The 16,845-nt window shown below is 42.5% G+C and overlaps 1 protein-coding gene across 1 annotated transcript; it reads left to right on the plus strand.

The window, feature by feature from the left end:
- The first annotated feature begins 1,921 nt into the window (after positions 1–1,921).
- On the plus strand, positions 1,922–15,184 carry LOC311490513 (uncharacterized protein). Its single transcript, XM_084548039.1, has 10 exons — positions 1,922–2,314; positions 3,854–4,002; positions 4,902–5,055; positions 6,504–6,603; positions 6,820–6,971; positions 7,087–7,214; positions 7,333–7,483; positions 9,649–9,748; positions 12,629–12,713; positions 12,807–15,184. Exons 1-10 carry the CDS (start codon positions 2,245–2,247, stop codon positions 12,900–12,902), a joined length of 1,185 nt encoding a protein of 394 aa, XP_084404165.1. The 5' UTR covers positions 1,922–2,244; the 3' UTR covers positions 12,903–15,184.
- Positions 15,185–16,845: the final 1,661 nt, after the last annotated feature.

Here is a 16,845-nt window from a genome sequence, read left to right on the forward strand (position 1 = left end):
CCACCGATGTTTATGTCACAGCGCCAACGTCAACTATTTTAATTTGCTCTGGGTATCGTGGTTTAGCAGTGTTATGGGATCTTTAGAGATGAATGCAGCACTGTCACACCAAACCTCCGTCGGCTCTGTCTCAGCTCTTTGACGAAACCAATGGCTGAACCACAGAAAGTTAAATTGAAGTGTTTTTTATTCCTGTTCTCGTCTGGGTTTTTTTTCCATGTTGACGCTGCGGCAAGACAAGTTAGCCAAGAGGCCATCACAAACGGTTGAAACAACAATGATGAAAACAAACGGGGGTTTTGTGCGCGGAAAAATTTTCAAAGCAGTTTCGATGGAAAGCTTCAAGGCTCCATCTGCCCATCACCGATGCATCCCAAACTGAAAGTGTGTGATTTGAACATGGGGCAGGACATTGGGTTCTGTAACATCTGATCTGATCTGATCTGACAAGGTACGATATACGGTACGCTTACGGATTCCAAGCATTCAAATAAATAGAATAAGAGATAATGCGTTGGAGTGAAAACACTGGTTTCCAACATGAACCCGCATGCACAGTGAAAGCCGACGAGAGTTCAATTTTGGTAAAGTCACGTGAAGGACGCGGCACTGGTCGACAGAAACCAGGACGTACCCCCGATACAACCACAACCTCCCGTTTTTATCATTGTGAGGACCTTTATCATTTATTCCCTGATATATATATTACCCCAACCATCTCAACTAAGTGCTTAACCCTAACTCATTTTAGTTAAGGACGGCCACATACAGCCCAATTTGATCTCAAGCGGGCCAGACCAGTAACGCAACAGAATAATAACCTACAAGTCACGACGACTCCAGACTTTTTCCGTTTGTTTAAGTGCAAAGAAGAACAAGTAGATTAGGAGGATGTTTACATTTAATAAACTATCCTAAAAATATGTGCAATTTGGGCACATTGCTGTCTGCTGTTTAGTCCTAGTGTTGTGTTCTGTCCCCTTCTCTTACTAAAGCAGTGGACACATTAGGGATAGAAGTTTTTCATTCAACCGCTTGTCCTGTGAAGGGTCGTGGGTGGGGGGGGGGGGGGGCTGGAGCCTATCCCAGCGGTCATCGGGCGAGAGGCGGGGTACACCCTGGACAGGTCGCCAGTCCATCGTATCGGGCTAACACAGAGAGAGACAGACAACCATTCACACTCACGGCCAATCTAGAAACACCACCATGTCTTTGGACGGTGGGAGGAAGCCGAAGGAACCCGGAGAGAACCCACACAGACACAGGGAGAACATGCAAACTCCACACAGAAAGGCTGTGAGGCATCAGTGCTAACAGCCACGCCACCGTGCCGGAGCAGCGGTTGTATTCCTAGAAAAAAAAATTTGCAGTCTTCTGTGTAGTTTTCTCACTTTGCAAATTCATGATGGCTGCCGGCCAGATTAGAACCTGTGGCGGCCCGCTATTGGCCCGCGGGCTGTATGTTTGACACCTGTGCCCTAACCCTTGCCATAACTGTAATTAACTGTGCAAATGTTTTAACCCCCTTTAAGTGTTGCCCCACAACTTTAGTATTACTTACGAAATTGCCTCCCGCAACTTGACAAAATCGACCACACAAACACACTCTATGTGCCTCCCATCCACTGGTCTTCTACCATCAGCTTGTCCACTCTGCGCTGTTTGTTGCTGCGCGGACCCATTAGCATGCAGATAATCAGCTTAATGACTCGCAGACTCATTTGAGGCCCTGACGACTTCCTGGAGGAATGGATGGATGCGTGCGGTTTACCTTATCGAGCTCAGGATCTCGCGCATGCGCGGTGCGCCCTGCTTAAAAAGATCCTGCTGCGCCGGTTTCCTCGTTCAAACTCTGCAGGAGTGGAGGAGGCGCGCGGTCCGGGAGGAGCAAGCTGTTTACGTACACACACTCAAGTGACCGGCTCGTCACAATCTTCCTCCCACTCTCTCCCCTCGACTCCTCCCCTCTATTCCCGGTAGACTCGACACACCTCGAGCCAAAGGGACTATTAAGGTACTTTTTTTTGGTTGCGTGTGGAGCTTTGGAACTTTTACCGTTTTTCCTTTTTTTTCTGCTTCTTTAACCTTGACAAATTAACACCGTTTATCTCGGAGGTCTTTATTTTACTTTCTTTTCTTTTTTTTTTAAATAAATAATAAAAAAAAAAAAAATCTACTTGGGACTACATTAGGAATCCAGAGTTGCTTCCCAGATGAAATAAAGCTCCGACACTTGAGGACAACATGACTGTCACTCGGGACTGCTTCGTCTTCTTCTGCGCCGCCACAGTCATGACACTCCGGTGTACGGCAGGTAAGCTCTCCTTATTTACTTTTAAAGGTTTGTCTTATTTGCTGTGGTTGTTGTTTGGACGAGCTCAACCTGCCCAACCAAAGTTCAATTAGTAGGTTTTTATTGAAGCACGCGCTCGCCATGTACGGTCAGTTCAAGGAACCTGATTAAGAATAGTCAATAACTGTTTAAAAGGCACAAGTTTTCTTCTGTTTCTTTATTTAATAATAATAATAATAATATAAAGTATATTAATTCTGTGTGCCATTATTTAATTAAGAGAGTCCTACCTGCCTGGTTGCTTTTCTAATTATCATTTGTACCGGAAAAAAAAAATAATAATAAATAAATCAAAATTTTTGCTAATGTAATTAAGTAAAAAGACAACAAGATTCCCAAATGCTTTTCTGTCGAGTTTGGATTCAAATTATTAACTTCAAATTTTTATTTATTTATTTATTTTTTTACTTCCCCAAAAGCACTTACGTCTGTGTTTCGTAAGTACAGGTGTTGAATACAATAACCACAGTCGGGAAGTGGTAGAGCAGACGCATCACCATTACGTAAAAAAAAAAAAAAAAAAAAAAAAAGGAGGGGGAGATTAAGGGGAAATTTTACGTTTTATTAAAATGTTTTCATTAAAATGTGACATTTGATTCCTTGACGTGATTTTTCCGCAATAGATTAAAATCGGTTTGACGCAAAAAAAAAAAAAAAAAAAAAAAAATTGACGCACTCACAAGTGAAAGCAAAAGCATTCCAGCATATCAGACTTTCATTAAAATTTATTTTCGTTAAAGTGATGCTATTTAGCATTTGTTTAAAATACCTGAGATCCTGGATATTTTGTAGTCTGTGGTTTGTAGTGTAACTGAAATTGTGCTGTGTTGCACTGACAAATGTTTCTCACTATTTTTGACAACTCCATCTTAGGGTCTGCGTGCTCGGCTAAATAACAAACTAGACCCTCGCACACAGTCACCACTACAACGTCCATTAAGGGGGGTTTAGTTTCAGCACAACATTAGAATGCAGTGTCCAGGAAAACTAGTTCAGACTGATTTAGATGTCCGTTTGTGAGCGGCACACCACAATTTGCTGGAAAAGATCAAACAACACCAATTGCTGGTGTTATCCAAAGAAGAAGGATCAAAACTAGATTTTAGAGAATGTCTCCTTGCACCGTGGTCCTCGACAGAAGCTCACAATAGTGAAGGGACCTTGACGAAACCATTTCTGAGATGTGCATGCTAGGGTCTGCGTGCTAGGCTAAATAATAAACTAGACCCTTGCACACAGTCACCACTACAACGTCCACGAAGGGGGATTTAGTTGCAGCACAACATTAGAATGCATTTGTTTTCACTATTGTACCTAACGACTTGGCAAGTGAGATGCATTCACCTTCATTTTTCATATTGAAATAATACACATTTTTATTAATTAGACGATTAGATTAGCTGGTTCTAGTTGTAGATGCGTGTGTTTTTTTTTTTTTTTACCAAACAGCGTGCGAAAAGGTGATATTAACTGCTCTCTTTTGGAAAATTTGCCTCGTAGATCATCACCTTCCTGCACCAGTGAATCTGTCATACACCTGGTTAGATCCGTTTGTCGTGAACGTGACCTGGTCGTGGAACAAGCCTCGTCACCTGCCGGACAACTGCACCATCAAATATGGTGTGAGCTGGCAAAGGAAAAAAGAACCGGTGAGATTCGGAGACTCTCAGGTTGGAGAAATGACTGATGTAACACGTTAGCTAAGAGTGACTTCTGCTATTGTAAATTTGCACCACTCGCAGACATATTGTAAAATGACGCTACTGCCAACCAGTCAAAACACATGTTGAGTTCTTGGACCGGTGCTTCTCTTTTCAGCGGTGTCCAGAAAAACTAGTTCAGACGGATTAGGATGTCAGTTTGTGAGCGGCACACAACAATTTGCTTTGCAAAAGATCAAACAGCACTAATTGCTGGCGTAATCCAAAGAAGAAGAATTAAAACTAGACTTTAGAGAATGTCTCCTTGCACCGTGGTCCTCGACAGGTAGCATCCTGTTTGAATTAGCAGGAAAAGGAGTACAAAACAACTGGTTGCATGGATGGAGTGCTCATAAGTCTTTTGGATGTGCATTTACTAGATAGGGAGATTTAAAAGAAAAGGTTCTTTCAAGTTGCATTATGGGAATTGTAAGGTAGGCACTTAGCTTGTTAACTAGCTAGCTAGCCTCACAACTTTAAGGAAGAGCAGTACTGAAATAAAAGTAAATTGTTTTTTTTGTGCCCCTTCAATGAATGCACTGTTTCTGTTAATTTAAAAAAAAAACAAAAAAACAAGTAAGTGCAGAAAATCAGAAATGTGTGCACATGCAAAGCTAGAGCAGAGGCGGGAAGTTGAGTAGTCAGTAAATCTGATGACAAACACGAGTGACTTCACCTCGATTTTAGTCCTTTGACTGGCAGACTTGGGAGATCCCCCTTAGGACATCCCCCTTAGGACATCCTCCACTTTCCTAAACGTCAGCAGTTATCTAAAATGTCAGAGATGTGTTGGCATAGTCGTCATTAATTACATCTGTTGTTTGTTGTTGTTGTTGTTTTTTTTCCAGGACGCATATACGCCACATACATTTTACATTCAGGACTATTTGACAGAGGAAATTGGTTCTGGTCAGTGGAACTTCACTGTTAAAACAAAGTCTTGTGGAGAGTGGAAAGAGAGCAAATCAGCGACTATAACCATCAGGACGAAGAAGCCACATGGTAAGAACCACAAAACTTAAATGATAACGCCTTCATTGTGTTATTTTATATCTTGCCTGCATGATTCTCCTTTAATCTTAACAACGGTACGTGCAATAATTGTACGTAATGGCCACAGTTTAGACCAGTGGATGTGGATCATCCCACAGATACTTTGGGATCTAGTGAATTTGGAGGACAGGTCAACACCTTATGCTGTTCTTCATGTTTTTTTTAGTTGTTCCTAAAGCGTTTTTTGGGTGTCTGTGTCAGGCCAGCACGCCACAGTTGTGTTTGCAGCAGGGATATGAGTTTTGATTTGCATGTTGAGTGAACGGGCACCGATGGAGAGTTAACATGTTTGCTGGGTTCAAGGGACAAGCCTGGACCAAAAAAAAGTTGCCGCCTGGATTTAACTAAGCAAATAGGTACGAGCCTCCTATTGGTTAATTACTGCATGGGTGATTATCTTTCAGCTGGCAACAAGTTATTTAACCCCAACTGATGCAATGAGTAGCTTCTCATTTCTTAAACAATCATGTCTAAAGACACATCCTGTGGTCGTGGAAAAGATGTTAGTCTGTTTGAGAAGGGTCAAATCATTGGCATGCATCAAGGAGAGAAAACATCTAAGGAGATTGAAGAAACTACTAAAATTGGGTTAAGAACTGTCCAAGGCATTATTAAAAACTGGAAGGATAGTGGGGAACCATCAGGGCAAGAAGAGAGGCAGATGAAGTGATGCGCCCATCATGCCTAGTGTCTACTGTACAAGCCTTTGGGGGCAGTGCTATGATCTGGGGTTGCTGCAGTTGCTCAGGTCTAGGTTCAGCAACATTATGTGCAATGAATTTTTTCTTCCTGATGTTCACGGGCATATTCCAAGATGAAAATGTCAGGATTCATGGGGCTCAGATTGTGAAAGAGTGGTTCAGGGAGCATGAGACATCATTTCCACACATGGATTGTCCACCACAGAGTCCAGACCTTAACCCCATTGAGAATCTTTGGGATGTGCTGGAGAAGGCTTGGTGCAGTGGTCAGACTCTCCCATCATCAATACAAGATCTTGGTGGAAAATTAATGCAACACTGGATGGAAATAAATCTGGTGGCATTGCAGAAGCTTATCGGATCAATGCCACAGCAAATGTATGTTGTCATTAAAGCTAAAGGCGGTCCAACGAAATATTACAGTGTATAAATAAGCTGTAACGAGCGATTAATTACTCCAAGGAGCTGAGACCACCTCCTGTATCTGACCTCAAATCGGTTGATTTGTTCTGGAGCAGAATGTGACTGGTGGACCAAGCTGGGCGGGGAAATGTTTAGTTGGTTAGGTTTAGGAAAAGAGCACCATGTGGCTTAGGTTTTTTTTTTTTTTTTGTACATCGATATGGCAAAGTGATGATCTCATGATCTCAAGATATTTACATGTACGCAATGCTGACACATTGTTGTTCTTCACAGCCAAAGTGGTGAAGGACTTCAAATGTTTCATTGAGCCCAACAAACTGAAGTTGTCCTGGATGCCAGTAAATACGTCTCTTGGTCTGAAGGTCTCTTACAGGTGAGAACAAAGTCGAGGAGACGCACACACTTACCTGCTTTGTATCTGTGCACAAATGTTCACAAAAGCACTTCCTGTTATATTTTTTAACTCTGCTCGACTCGTCTTGACCTAAATTTATAATTAATCACAACGTGTTTGGCGAGTTTTTTTGGGTTAAGGGGAAATACTTTTGACTGTGAAACTTCTGAACACTTCCTTCTTTTGTCATTACAGGTATTGTGGACGTGATAAGGAGAGTATAAACAGTTTAAAACTGTGTGATGCATCTGACAGAGGAACCTGCGAACTGGACTTTGATCACGCCAAGTCCATCTGTGTGTGTGCGGAGACCCATGCTGGATTAACCACCTTTACACCCAGATTTGGTTGGTCCTGTGTCTATCAAATTGTTAATGATGCAGATACAGCCGTTACAGCAGATACAGTTGAATATTAAACACTGGCTGTTAAGATCATTTGTTTGTTTTATTATCTTCTCAGTAATACCTTTGCCAGGCTTGCACATAGAACTCGAAAATGATCTTCTCCTGAAATTTGGGTTTCCACAAGTTGGACTGGGGTGCGTTTGGGATTTTGACGTCAACTACACAGAATGTGGCGTGCAAAAAGTAAGTTTTTTTTTAATCCTCTCTCTCTTTTATGCCATGAGGTTTCGCTACACTATCACTAATGTCGTATATGAGCATTTTAAAGACCGTTTGTTTTCTGTGCTTAACTATTTTTCAGAAACCCCTGACCTTCATGGTTGAAAAGAACGAAACCACACAAAAGACGATTACCTACAGTGATAAATGCCGTTACGAGTTTAACTACACCGTCAAGTCTGTTTCCAACTGCCGGGACGTGTTCGGCGATGGCATCAAAACTGCAGAGTATGGTAAATGTCCGACCAAGTTTACATGCTTGTCAGATATTCAAGCCATATTGTACCACAGGAACTGAAAGCAAAGGAGAAATGCAAATTGACGTGTGATTGACATTTTTACCCCATCAGTCAACCAGTGAGCGCTTCATACGCACACTTGGCTTTCATGTCCAGTGGCGCGTTTAAAACGGCCAGCTTCAAAGCTCTTTTGTGTAGCTTATGACATCTATGTTCTTGACCTGAATACATATTTTAGTGTCTCGCACAAAGGAAGCTATGGAGGCTTTTCTGCTAGTTTATTGAAGCTTGAACACAGGTTACTGTCGTCCGTAGTCCACATCAACACCATAAACATCCGTCAGTCTGACGCCTTTTAATATGCGGCTCTCGCTCTGTAAATAAAACAAACAAAAAAACAGGCTCTACAACCACAGCAACAATGTCAACTAATAGAACATAACAGAACTGAATATAAACACATGAGCTTATCAGTACTGAACGCTGCAGATATGCTTAGTCTATATAAATTGGCACCGTCAATAGCGTTTAATAGTACTTTCCAGCGTGTTGGATAGGATAAAGTAGCTGGGATTTAAAAAAAAAAGGGCTACATCTCCGAAGCTAGAAAATAGTTGTTTTGCAGCCTCCCTCTCTCTTTAGATTTGGACCGTTCCTCTGCTAGCGTTAGCGGATGCCTTTTCAGATGAGTGTGCATTACAGTAGTGCATTTGTTGTATTTCAGGGCTGACTTAGATATTCTGCATGTCACGGTAGAATGAGCTTTATCTTTAGTGAAGTATTTCCACACAGGCGTCCGTGACTAGTCGACTTCCTGCTTAAAGCGCCGTGGTACAGCAGTAAAGTCAATTAAAGCTGCGAGCAGCCTTGAACGGGCCCTCGCACCCCGTGCCCGCCAGGGATTGGCAACTGCGGGGCTACTTAGGTCAGGTCTTAGGGGATACACTGGAGTAACTGTGTAAATTGGACATATTTTGTGTTTGGGTTAGGACCAGCCCCTGAAGCCCGTTGCGCCTAAAAATCTGAAAATTTGCACACATATGTAACATCCCACCATGCACAAAAAAGTCAATTGGAGCCATATTCCAAACCCAAAAGGAAGTCTGTTATTTTGATGGAACAGTGAAAATTGGACATATTTTGTGTTTGGGCTTGCAACTCCCATTCCATGGCCCCGTTGGGTCTACTGCTACTTCGTTGCTCAGGCCCCAACTAGTCGGTACAACCCCTAGTAGAACCCCAGACGTTCAAAACAACTCAAAATCACCTTTTTATTCATTAGACCCCAGGTTTGTAGATGTGCATTGCCGAGAAGACAACTCTGAGCGAGAGAGCATGAGCCTGTAGAGCTGTTTTGAAGCTCAGTGTGGTGGTTTCCCAGCTGTTGCCATCTTGGCAGTATCTGTCTCTGCCTAACACCCGGCTAATGTAAAAAAAATAAATAAACAGCAGATTGCTAGCAACGCGAGAAGACACCCACCCAAAGTAACTATGCCCTAAAGTACATTTAACTTATAAAAAACTAAAACTTAAACTAATGTTATCCATCAATCAAGCAGAAACAGACACAACCATCACATCCGTCTTCAAGCCTTTCAACACCCGCCAGTGTAACCAAGGCGGATACGGACCTTTTCCTTCCTTTTCCCCCCCGTCTTCCTTCCCACGGTCCTACAAACACAGATGCTCCCGGTCATCGTCGCTAGCGTAGGGTGGGTCATCTGCTCCGGTCGTCTTTGTGTGTTTTTACCCCCATTTGCAGAGTCACTTCTGAGTGCAAACACAGACCAGACTGTGAGGAGATAATGCCGTGGATCGGTGCAGTATAGAATCTCTGGAGCCCTCCGTTGGTCATATCATAGAAATACAAAATGCACTGATCACTGCTAATAGGCTCTACTGCTAGTAATTAAACGCAGTTATCAAGTAATGCCTTTTATGAGAATTCACATGCTGCAATGGGATCTCTTTCTGTGCTACAACAATTTCCTGTCAGCTGATCTGAGCAAGCAGGAGTACTGCAGGATCAATACGAGTTGGACTGCTTTTGAGATTTGAGTGCAAGCGTTATTATTATTATTATTATTATTATTATTATTATTTTAAACAGGGAAACTGTCCTAAAAAGCTCAATAAGATTTGTCTTTCATTCATCACAGGAAAAAATGTCCCTCCTGACGAGACACTGACTGTCGTCGCCATTGTTGTCCCTATTATTCTGTGTGCCTGCGTCATCCTGTCCTGCTACTGCTTCAGGAGGTATGTACTGGAAAGCTCGCAAAAAACTAAATCTGTCAGTGTGTGTGTCCTTTACGCTCGCTGCCAAAACATTAAGTACATTGTTGTCATAAAGTCCACTTTTTGTGCAAACGGCATCAGAAAGGTGGTAATTTAACTGTGTGATCATTATGGAGAATTTATTTTGTGGGGCCGTTAAACCCAATTGAATTGTTTAGAAACGCATGTTTGTTCAACACATCACAATTCAATGGCAGCGCAAGAAAACAGCTTCCAAACATGAAAACACAGTTGAATCAGCAGCTCTCTGTTATTTTAAACAAATGCTGAATACCTCAACCTTCATGAAGCGTAAAGATTTGGCGCAGGGCTGCTATTAGAATGCGCTTGCTTTCATTAGCGCACTAAATGAACTGGCAAGTGGATCGGTAACAAATGTAGAAAACCATTTCATTCTGTTGTTGATGTTGAAAGACGTATCACCCCTCTGAGATGCCTTAAACGTCGCCCTCAGAGTTGATTTGGAGTCCCTCGGATTATCACGAGGTGAGAATCAGAAACACTTCGGCAAAAACTGTTTGTGACGAAGCCTCATTATTCAACAGCCGTAGGCTTTCGGCACAGGCAGGCAAATTCAAGTTTGTTCAGTTTTTTTTGACAGCACACCGATAAAAGCTGGGCAATGTTTAACCTTACAGACCTTTATTATTTGAGGCTGCATGAGAAGACTCAAACAGAGACCTTTGTTGGCGTCTAACACTGGATGATTCATTATTTCATCAGCAAATAAAATGTCAATGTGTATGAGAAGTCGTGTAAAAACTTGCCCTACCCTGCGGCATGGGTAGGTTGCAAATAGTTATACTCTCACACAAGGAATAACAAAAGGTATTTGAAACTACAAGTATGAGGGGCAAGTGTGTCACACTAAAATGAATGTGAATTGGGGGTAAGTTTGTTCTGTTTGGTTAGCCAAAGCGTCAAGAGCTTATGAGACTCAACGTAGCGCAGTGAACATCAGTGAGTTTTCTATCCGGCCCCCAGAATATTACATCAAATTAAAGTGGCCTGCAGCAGTAGTACAGGTAATATGAGTCCATTAAAGGGGAATTACCATTTTTTACAACCTGGGCCTTATTTCTGGCATAAAATACGATCGTTTACTCAGGAGTCATTCGGGAGATATTTAGATCTGCGTGTATCCATATAGTGGGAGTGACTGGGGCACCGAAACGCAGCCTCTAAATAGCGCATTATCTGCCGTGAAACTCGTTCATTTCACCAATATTTTGTTATGATACGCTAGTGCTATTCCCCGTTGAGACTGAAGTTACCTGGTGTCTATTGTTTGTTGTTCTTTGGCCAGCTGTTCCTCTCTCTGCCTCCGCATACTTCTTTCAACGAGTTCCTCATTCATATACTCTGGCTCAAAATGGTAAGGACGTCCATCATAAACAAAGTCGTCGTCCACAACCTCAGAATCGGAAAAATATTCAGCCATGTTGCAAAAAACTAGCAGTAGCAAATTACAGGTAAACAAGCCGACCGTCACGGGGTGCACGCGGCACTCAGAGATGACATCATCCGGGTCAGAGGTTAGTAGGTCAATCTACAGACCCCGGATGATGATAACAGGTAACTCCGGGCTCAACGGGGAATAGCACTAGTGTATCATAAAATATTGGTGAAATTAACGTGTTTCACGGTAGATAATGCGTTATTTAGAGGCTGCGCTTCGGTGCCCCATTCACTCCCATTATATGGGAGATAAATATCTTCCGAACGACTCCAAATGACACCAAAGTTATATGGATGAGTAAATGATCATATTTTATGCCAGAAATAAGGTCCAGGTTGTAAAAAAACTGTAATTCCCCTTTAACACTGTCAAAGGCTAACAAAAAAAAGAAGTACAATAATAAATGTGGAAGGAATATTATATTACTTATTTTATTTATATTATGAGAGCATCTGTCCCTCACAGTGTCGGTCGAGAAAAATTCTGGCTCTTGGACAAATATAGTTGCTGACCCGTGACGTAGAGGGTCCAAGACGAAGGTAGCACGTAGGGACAGGAAAACCTTGAGACTAGCCACTAATGGCGGTAGAGCAGGCAGGCTGATGGAGACCTCGGTTGAGACACCTTGAACCAACAAGAACTTTAGGGACTCTGGACTCAGTTGAGAACAAACAGACCCTCGGATGAGAGTGGTGACGTTGAAACTGAGAATAGTTTTGACAGCGCACTGAAGTAGAATTGATGAAGCCAATAGAGCAGCAGAAACAGCCGAGGAATAGAGACACTACTTATTAAAATGTTGCCTGAGCTTCATAATAAAAACATTGTGCTTTGACTAACTGACTATTTCACAATGAAAATGAAATTGACTGAAAATTACAAAAGGTGTTTTTACTTCTAATCAGTGAATATGCAAATATGTGCTGCACACAAAATGTGCTCTACGGCCTTGAACTCTGTGTTCTTGTACAGGAAGTTTAATGTCTCCACATCGCGCTCATGTAAAGTGAATTTGGGCCTGCAACCCAGCTAATATGTGACATGGTTGCGCTTGCATGCATCAAGCTTCATTTCAGAATGACCACAAAGAAACTTCCCCTCTTCCGTTTCCTCAAGTCAAACACTATGCATAAACCACTGTGTACAGCGTACGTCAAATATCCAAGAGAAGTAACCCAAACACTGCTACATTTCTTAGCAGAAGAGGGCTGTAAAATATGTTTCGAGCCAGTGCAGGGATGTGACCACAATAGTGACGTGATCATTTTTCCACAGCCCAGCGAGAACCCTGTCTAAAATAAACAGCCTGCCCGTTTGCAAAAGTAGAAACAACTGTTGCCTCTCACTGACTTGTTATTCTGTTGTCTTGCCTCTGTTTGCAGGCACAGTGCCATCATTTGTCCCGTCATACCAGATCCTTCAGCGATATTCAAGGAAATGATGATGAATGGAAACAAAGAACTTAAGGTATATATATTTTAGGAGACGTTAAAAAATGCCCATGCTATGTACACCTGCTTTATCAGTCTCCACAAACTCTGTGTTTTTATTTATTATCAGACCCCAGGGAATCTGTACGCGCCGGTGCCAGAACCCATCGAGCAATGCAGAATTGCTCTTGTACCTGAAGAAAATATTCCCCAGCAAAACTCTTGACATGCCTGAGGACATAGTGAAGCCTGCAGGACAGTTGGACTTCCACTGTAGGCGAATGCATCAGGAACATTTCACAAGGTAGCTCAACACCAGACAGAAAAGCTGTGTTTTACTGACCTCTTCTGGTTGAGGTGAGAAGTGTGCCGTGTGTGCATCCTGTCTCACTGCAGCCAGGCGACAACGTCAACCACTTGATGCTGGCAACAAATTGCAAAACAAACAACAACAACAAAAAAGCTTTTCATCTGCTAAGTTGCTCTTCAAGCTAGTGCAGATGCACGCTGATGCCACAGACAGGATTAAAAATAAATGCAACAAATCACCCGGGATATCGGGAGCTTTGGAGCTGGAATTGCAAAATGGGACAAGAATGCGCTGTGCTGATGACCTCGATAAAATGGACCAGCAGAGACTACTGTGTTGTCGGTGCCAGTGACCGGAGCTGGTACATGCCTGGACATCTGCTGTCCGAAGCTATGGGAGCAATAACCAAAGCAAATATTTCACAGGAAGACAAGAGCCACTTCTGCACCACTCCCCTGGAACAGGCCAACAGCTTGTTTTATCTGTTTGACACGGATATGTCCAAGGAACTGATGGAGTGGCAGACGACGAATCTGCTTGTCAGAGCTCTGAGTCATTTTCCGTGGAAGAATTCTAAACGTCTGATCTTGAGAAAAAGCTTAGCCTCATTTAATTTCCTCTGTTTGCCCATCCTTAGTGCATGTAAAAGAGGTTTTATAGTCATTGTACAAGAATGTACAAAGAGAGATTAAGGGTTCTACATTTGAAACGAAGTGAATGAAAGGCAGACCACGTACTATCTTAAGGTGTCAGTAAATAAAGAGTAAGTCTTTATTTATAGTTGTCAATCAGAAAATGAACTGATCTGCATGAACTATGCTAACATACTCCCGACTTCAGCACCTGCACTAATGTCTTGCACATTTTGGATGGAAGTAAACGAGTTTTCTTACGAGAGTCGGTGTATATTTAACGTGTGATTGAAAGTCTTGTGTGTAAAACTTTCATCCTTCCTGGAAAGAGACCGGTGATGGGAACTGTGTGAGCATCTGAGTGTGTATTAAACTGTGTATTAATCTTTTGTCAGTATCATGATTTATTTATTTATTTATTTTTTTTATTTTAAGCCTCTGTTTGCTTTAAATTTATCCACACAGCTAAATGCCACGTCATTCAATTTGCGATACCCTTCCATTAAAGAAAGAAAAACCCACAAAGTTCACTAAAACAACCTGAAACTGATAAAAATAGTAATAAATAAAAATTTGCTGAAAATTTACAAATGAAAATCAGACTTTTGGTTTAACAGAATTAAAAAAAAAACAAAAAAAACAACAACAAATAAATGAAATTGGCCTGGTAAAAAAAGATTGGTACCCTTATCTTAATATTTTGTTGCACAACCTTTTGCTATCAAGTGACTGCTGTAACTTTCAGTGAGACTTTTGCATCTGTCCACTGGTATTTTGGCCCACTCCTTGTGATCAAACTGCTCCAGCTGTTTCAGATTTGAAGGCGGCCTTCTCCACACTGCATGTTTCAGTTCCTTTTTCTACAGACATTCAATGGGATTTAGATCAGGACTCACAGAAGGTCACTCATTATACCATATCATCCCAACAGATCACTTCGGTCTGAAAGTGCAGGCCTACTTGTGGTTCCTAGAATTTCAAAAAGTAGAATGGGAGGTAGATTTTTTTAGCTATCAGGCTCCTCTCCTGTGGAACCAGCTCCCAGTTTGGGTTCGGGAGGCAGACACTCTCTCTATTTTTAAGGTCAGGCTTAAGACTTTCCTTTTTGATCAAACTTATAGTTAGGGTTGGACTAAACCATCCCTTAGTTATGCTGCTATAGGCCTAGGCTGCTGGGGGACGATGCACCAAACACATGTCCTCCTTCTTTCTTCTCTCTCCTTTCTCGCATCCTCCATTTTCTTTTCTCTGGCACAGAGCTCTTGCCCTCTACTTTCCTATCTACTACTAGTCATGCTATTCTGTGCTATTACTATGTAGAATGTTTACTGCTGTGTGTCACTGTATGTTTAGGGTCATTATCCTGTTGGAGGACGTGACCTGCAACTGAGAGCAATCTGACACTGGGCAGCACATTTTGTCCCAGAATGCCTTGATAATCTTCATTTGTACGCTGTGCCAGATGCAGCAAAGCAGCCCCAGAACATAACTGACCCTCCTTCTTTGTATGCTTCATTTGTGCTTCTGTAAACATAAAGCTGATGTGACTTACCCAAAATCTGCTCTAGTTTGACCTCATCTGTCCAGATCACATTCTCCCAGAGATTTTGCGGCTTTTCAATGCGCATTTTGTCAAACTCCAGTCTCGCTCTTTTATGATTTGCTTGTCTTCCATTAAGTCCACTTTGACTCAAACAGTGACGGGTGGTGCGATCTGACACTGTTGTACCATGACGTTGGAGTTCACCTCTAACCTCTTTAGAAGTTGTTCTGCTCTCTTTGGTTACCATTCATATTATCTGTCGCTTCAATTTGTCATCAGTTTTCCTCTTGCGACCACGTCCAGTGAGGTTGGCCACAGTCCCTTGGGCCTTAAACTTCTGAATAACATGAGCAACTGTCGTCACAGGAACATCAAGCTGCTCGGACATGGTCTTACAGCCTTGTCCAAGCAGCTTTAACATGTGTATATCCAAAAAAAACGTTTAAAAAAGGCAACTGGACTCGTAGAGTTTTTTGTTTCACCACTCATCCAAGTAGCTTCTTCAGTTCTAGGGGACTGGGGGGAAAGTTTGAGGTTTAAGTAGGAAACGTCTACTGAAACTTGCTTGTGGTGTAAACAACCACAAACCGGTGCCGATAATTTGAGGACACGTTTCACCACTCATCCGAGTAGCTTCTTCAGTTCTAGGGGACTGGGGGGGAAGTTTGAGGTTAAAGTAGGTAAGTACTGAAACTCACTTGTGGTGTAAACAACCAGAAACCGGTGCAGCTAATTTCCATTAACAGTTAGATACTTACCTGTCGTTGAGTGGGGTGACTGTTTGTGTCCCTGTCCTCCCTCCCTTTGACTGGGCTCCAGTTAAAACTGTATTGTAAACTGATGGCAGATTAAATCTCAGTCCACCTCCTCTGTTTAGACAAGGTTTTTCCAAACTGACATGGATGGCTTCCTTTACTCCTCTTTCAAACCGTCGGTCTTCTCTGGCTAAGATTTGGACGTTGTTATCTTGAAAGGCGTGTTCTTTGTCCCTCAGGTGTAGGTGGACCGCTCAGTCATTTCCTGATGAGCTGGCTCTCCTGTGTTTTTACATGTGGATGGGTTGTTTGGTTTCCCCAATGTACAACTCTTTACAATTCTCACTGCGCTGAACAGCGTACGCCACATTATTTTGCCTGGGTGGACCAGTTTTTGCCTAAGTGTGTTACCTGGTTTGAAATAACCTTCTGAAAATTCTCCACAGTCTCTCCGACACCCCAGCCATGTAGGGGATGACGATGTTCTTCCTCTTGTTGTGCTCCTCCTCTCTGTCCTTTCCGGGATACCTTTTTAAGCCTTTGACAAAGGCCCGGTTGGGATATCCACATGTCCTTAGTGTTTTTTTTTTTTTTTACATGTTTCTGCTCCTTCTCCTTGCCATCCCATCTTGTGGGTACAGTCTGTGCTCAGTGCTGAAGAGTTCTGATGACCCCAGTTTGTGTTCCAGGAGGTGGTGCCGATAACAAATGCCGATCAGTGTGAGTGGGTTACCTACACACTTCAGTGTTGAGGCTTCGGTCTTCTTCCACGTGCACCAGGCAGTCCAAGAAGGCTTCCGACTATCTCCGCTGATGTCCTCCCAAGTGAACTTGATGTTGCTGTCCACTGCACTGATGTGATGTGAGAAAGATTCCACCTCGTGTGACTTGAAGTGTTGTGCACGTACCTGAACCGGTGGACAGGGGTG

Source organism: Chelon labrosus, assembly GCF_963514085.1.
Source record: "Chelon labrosus genome assembly, chromosome: 1".
NCBI classification, from domain to species: Eukaryota; Metazoa; Chordata; class Actinopteri; order Mugiliformes; family Mugilidae; genus Chelon; species Chelon labrosus.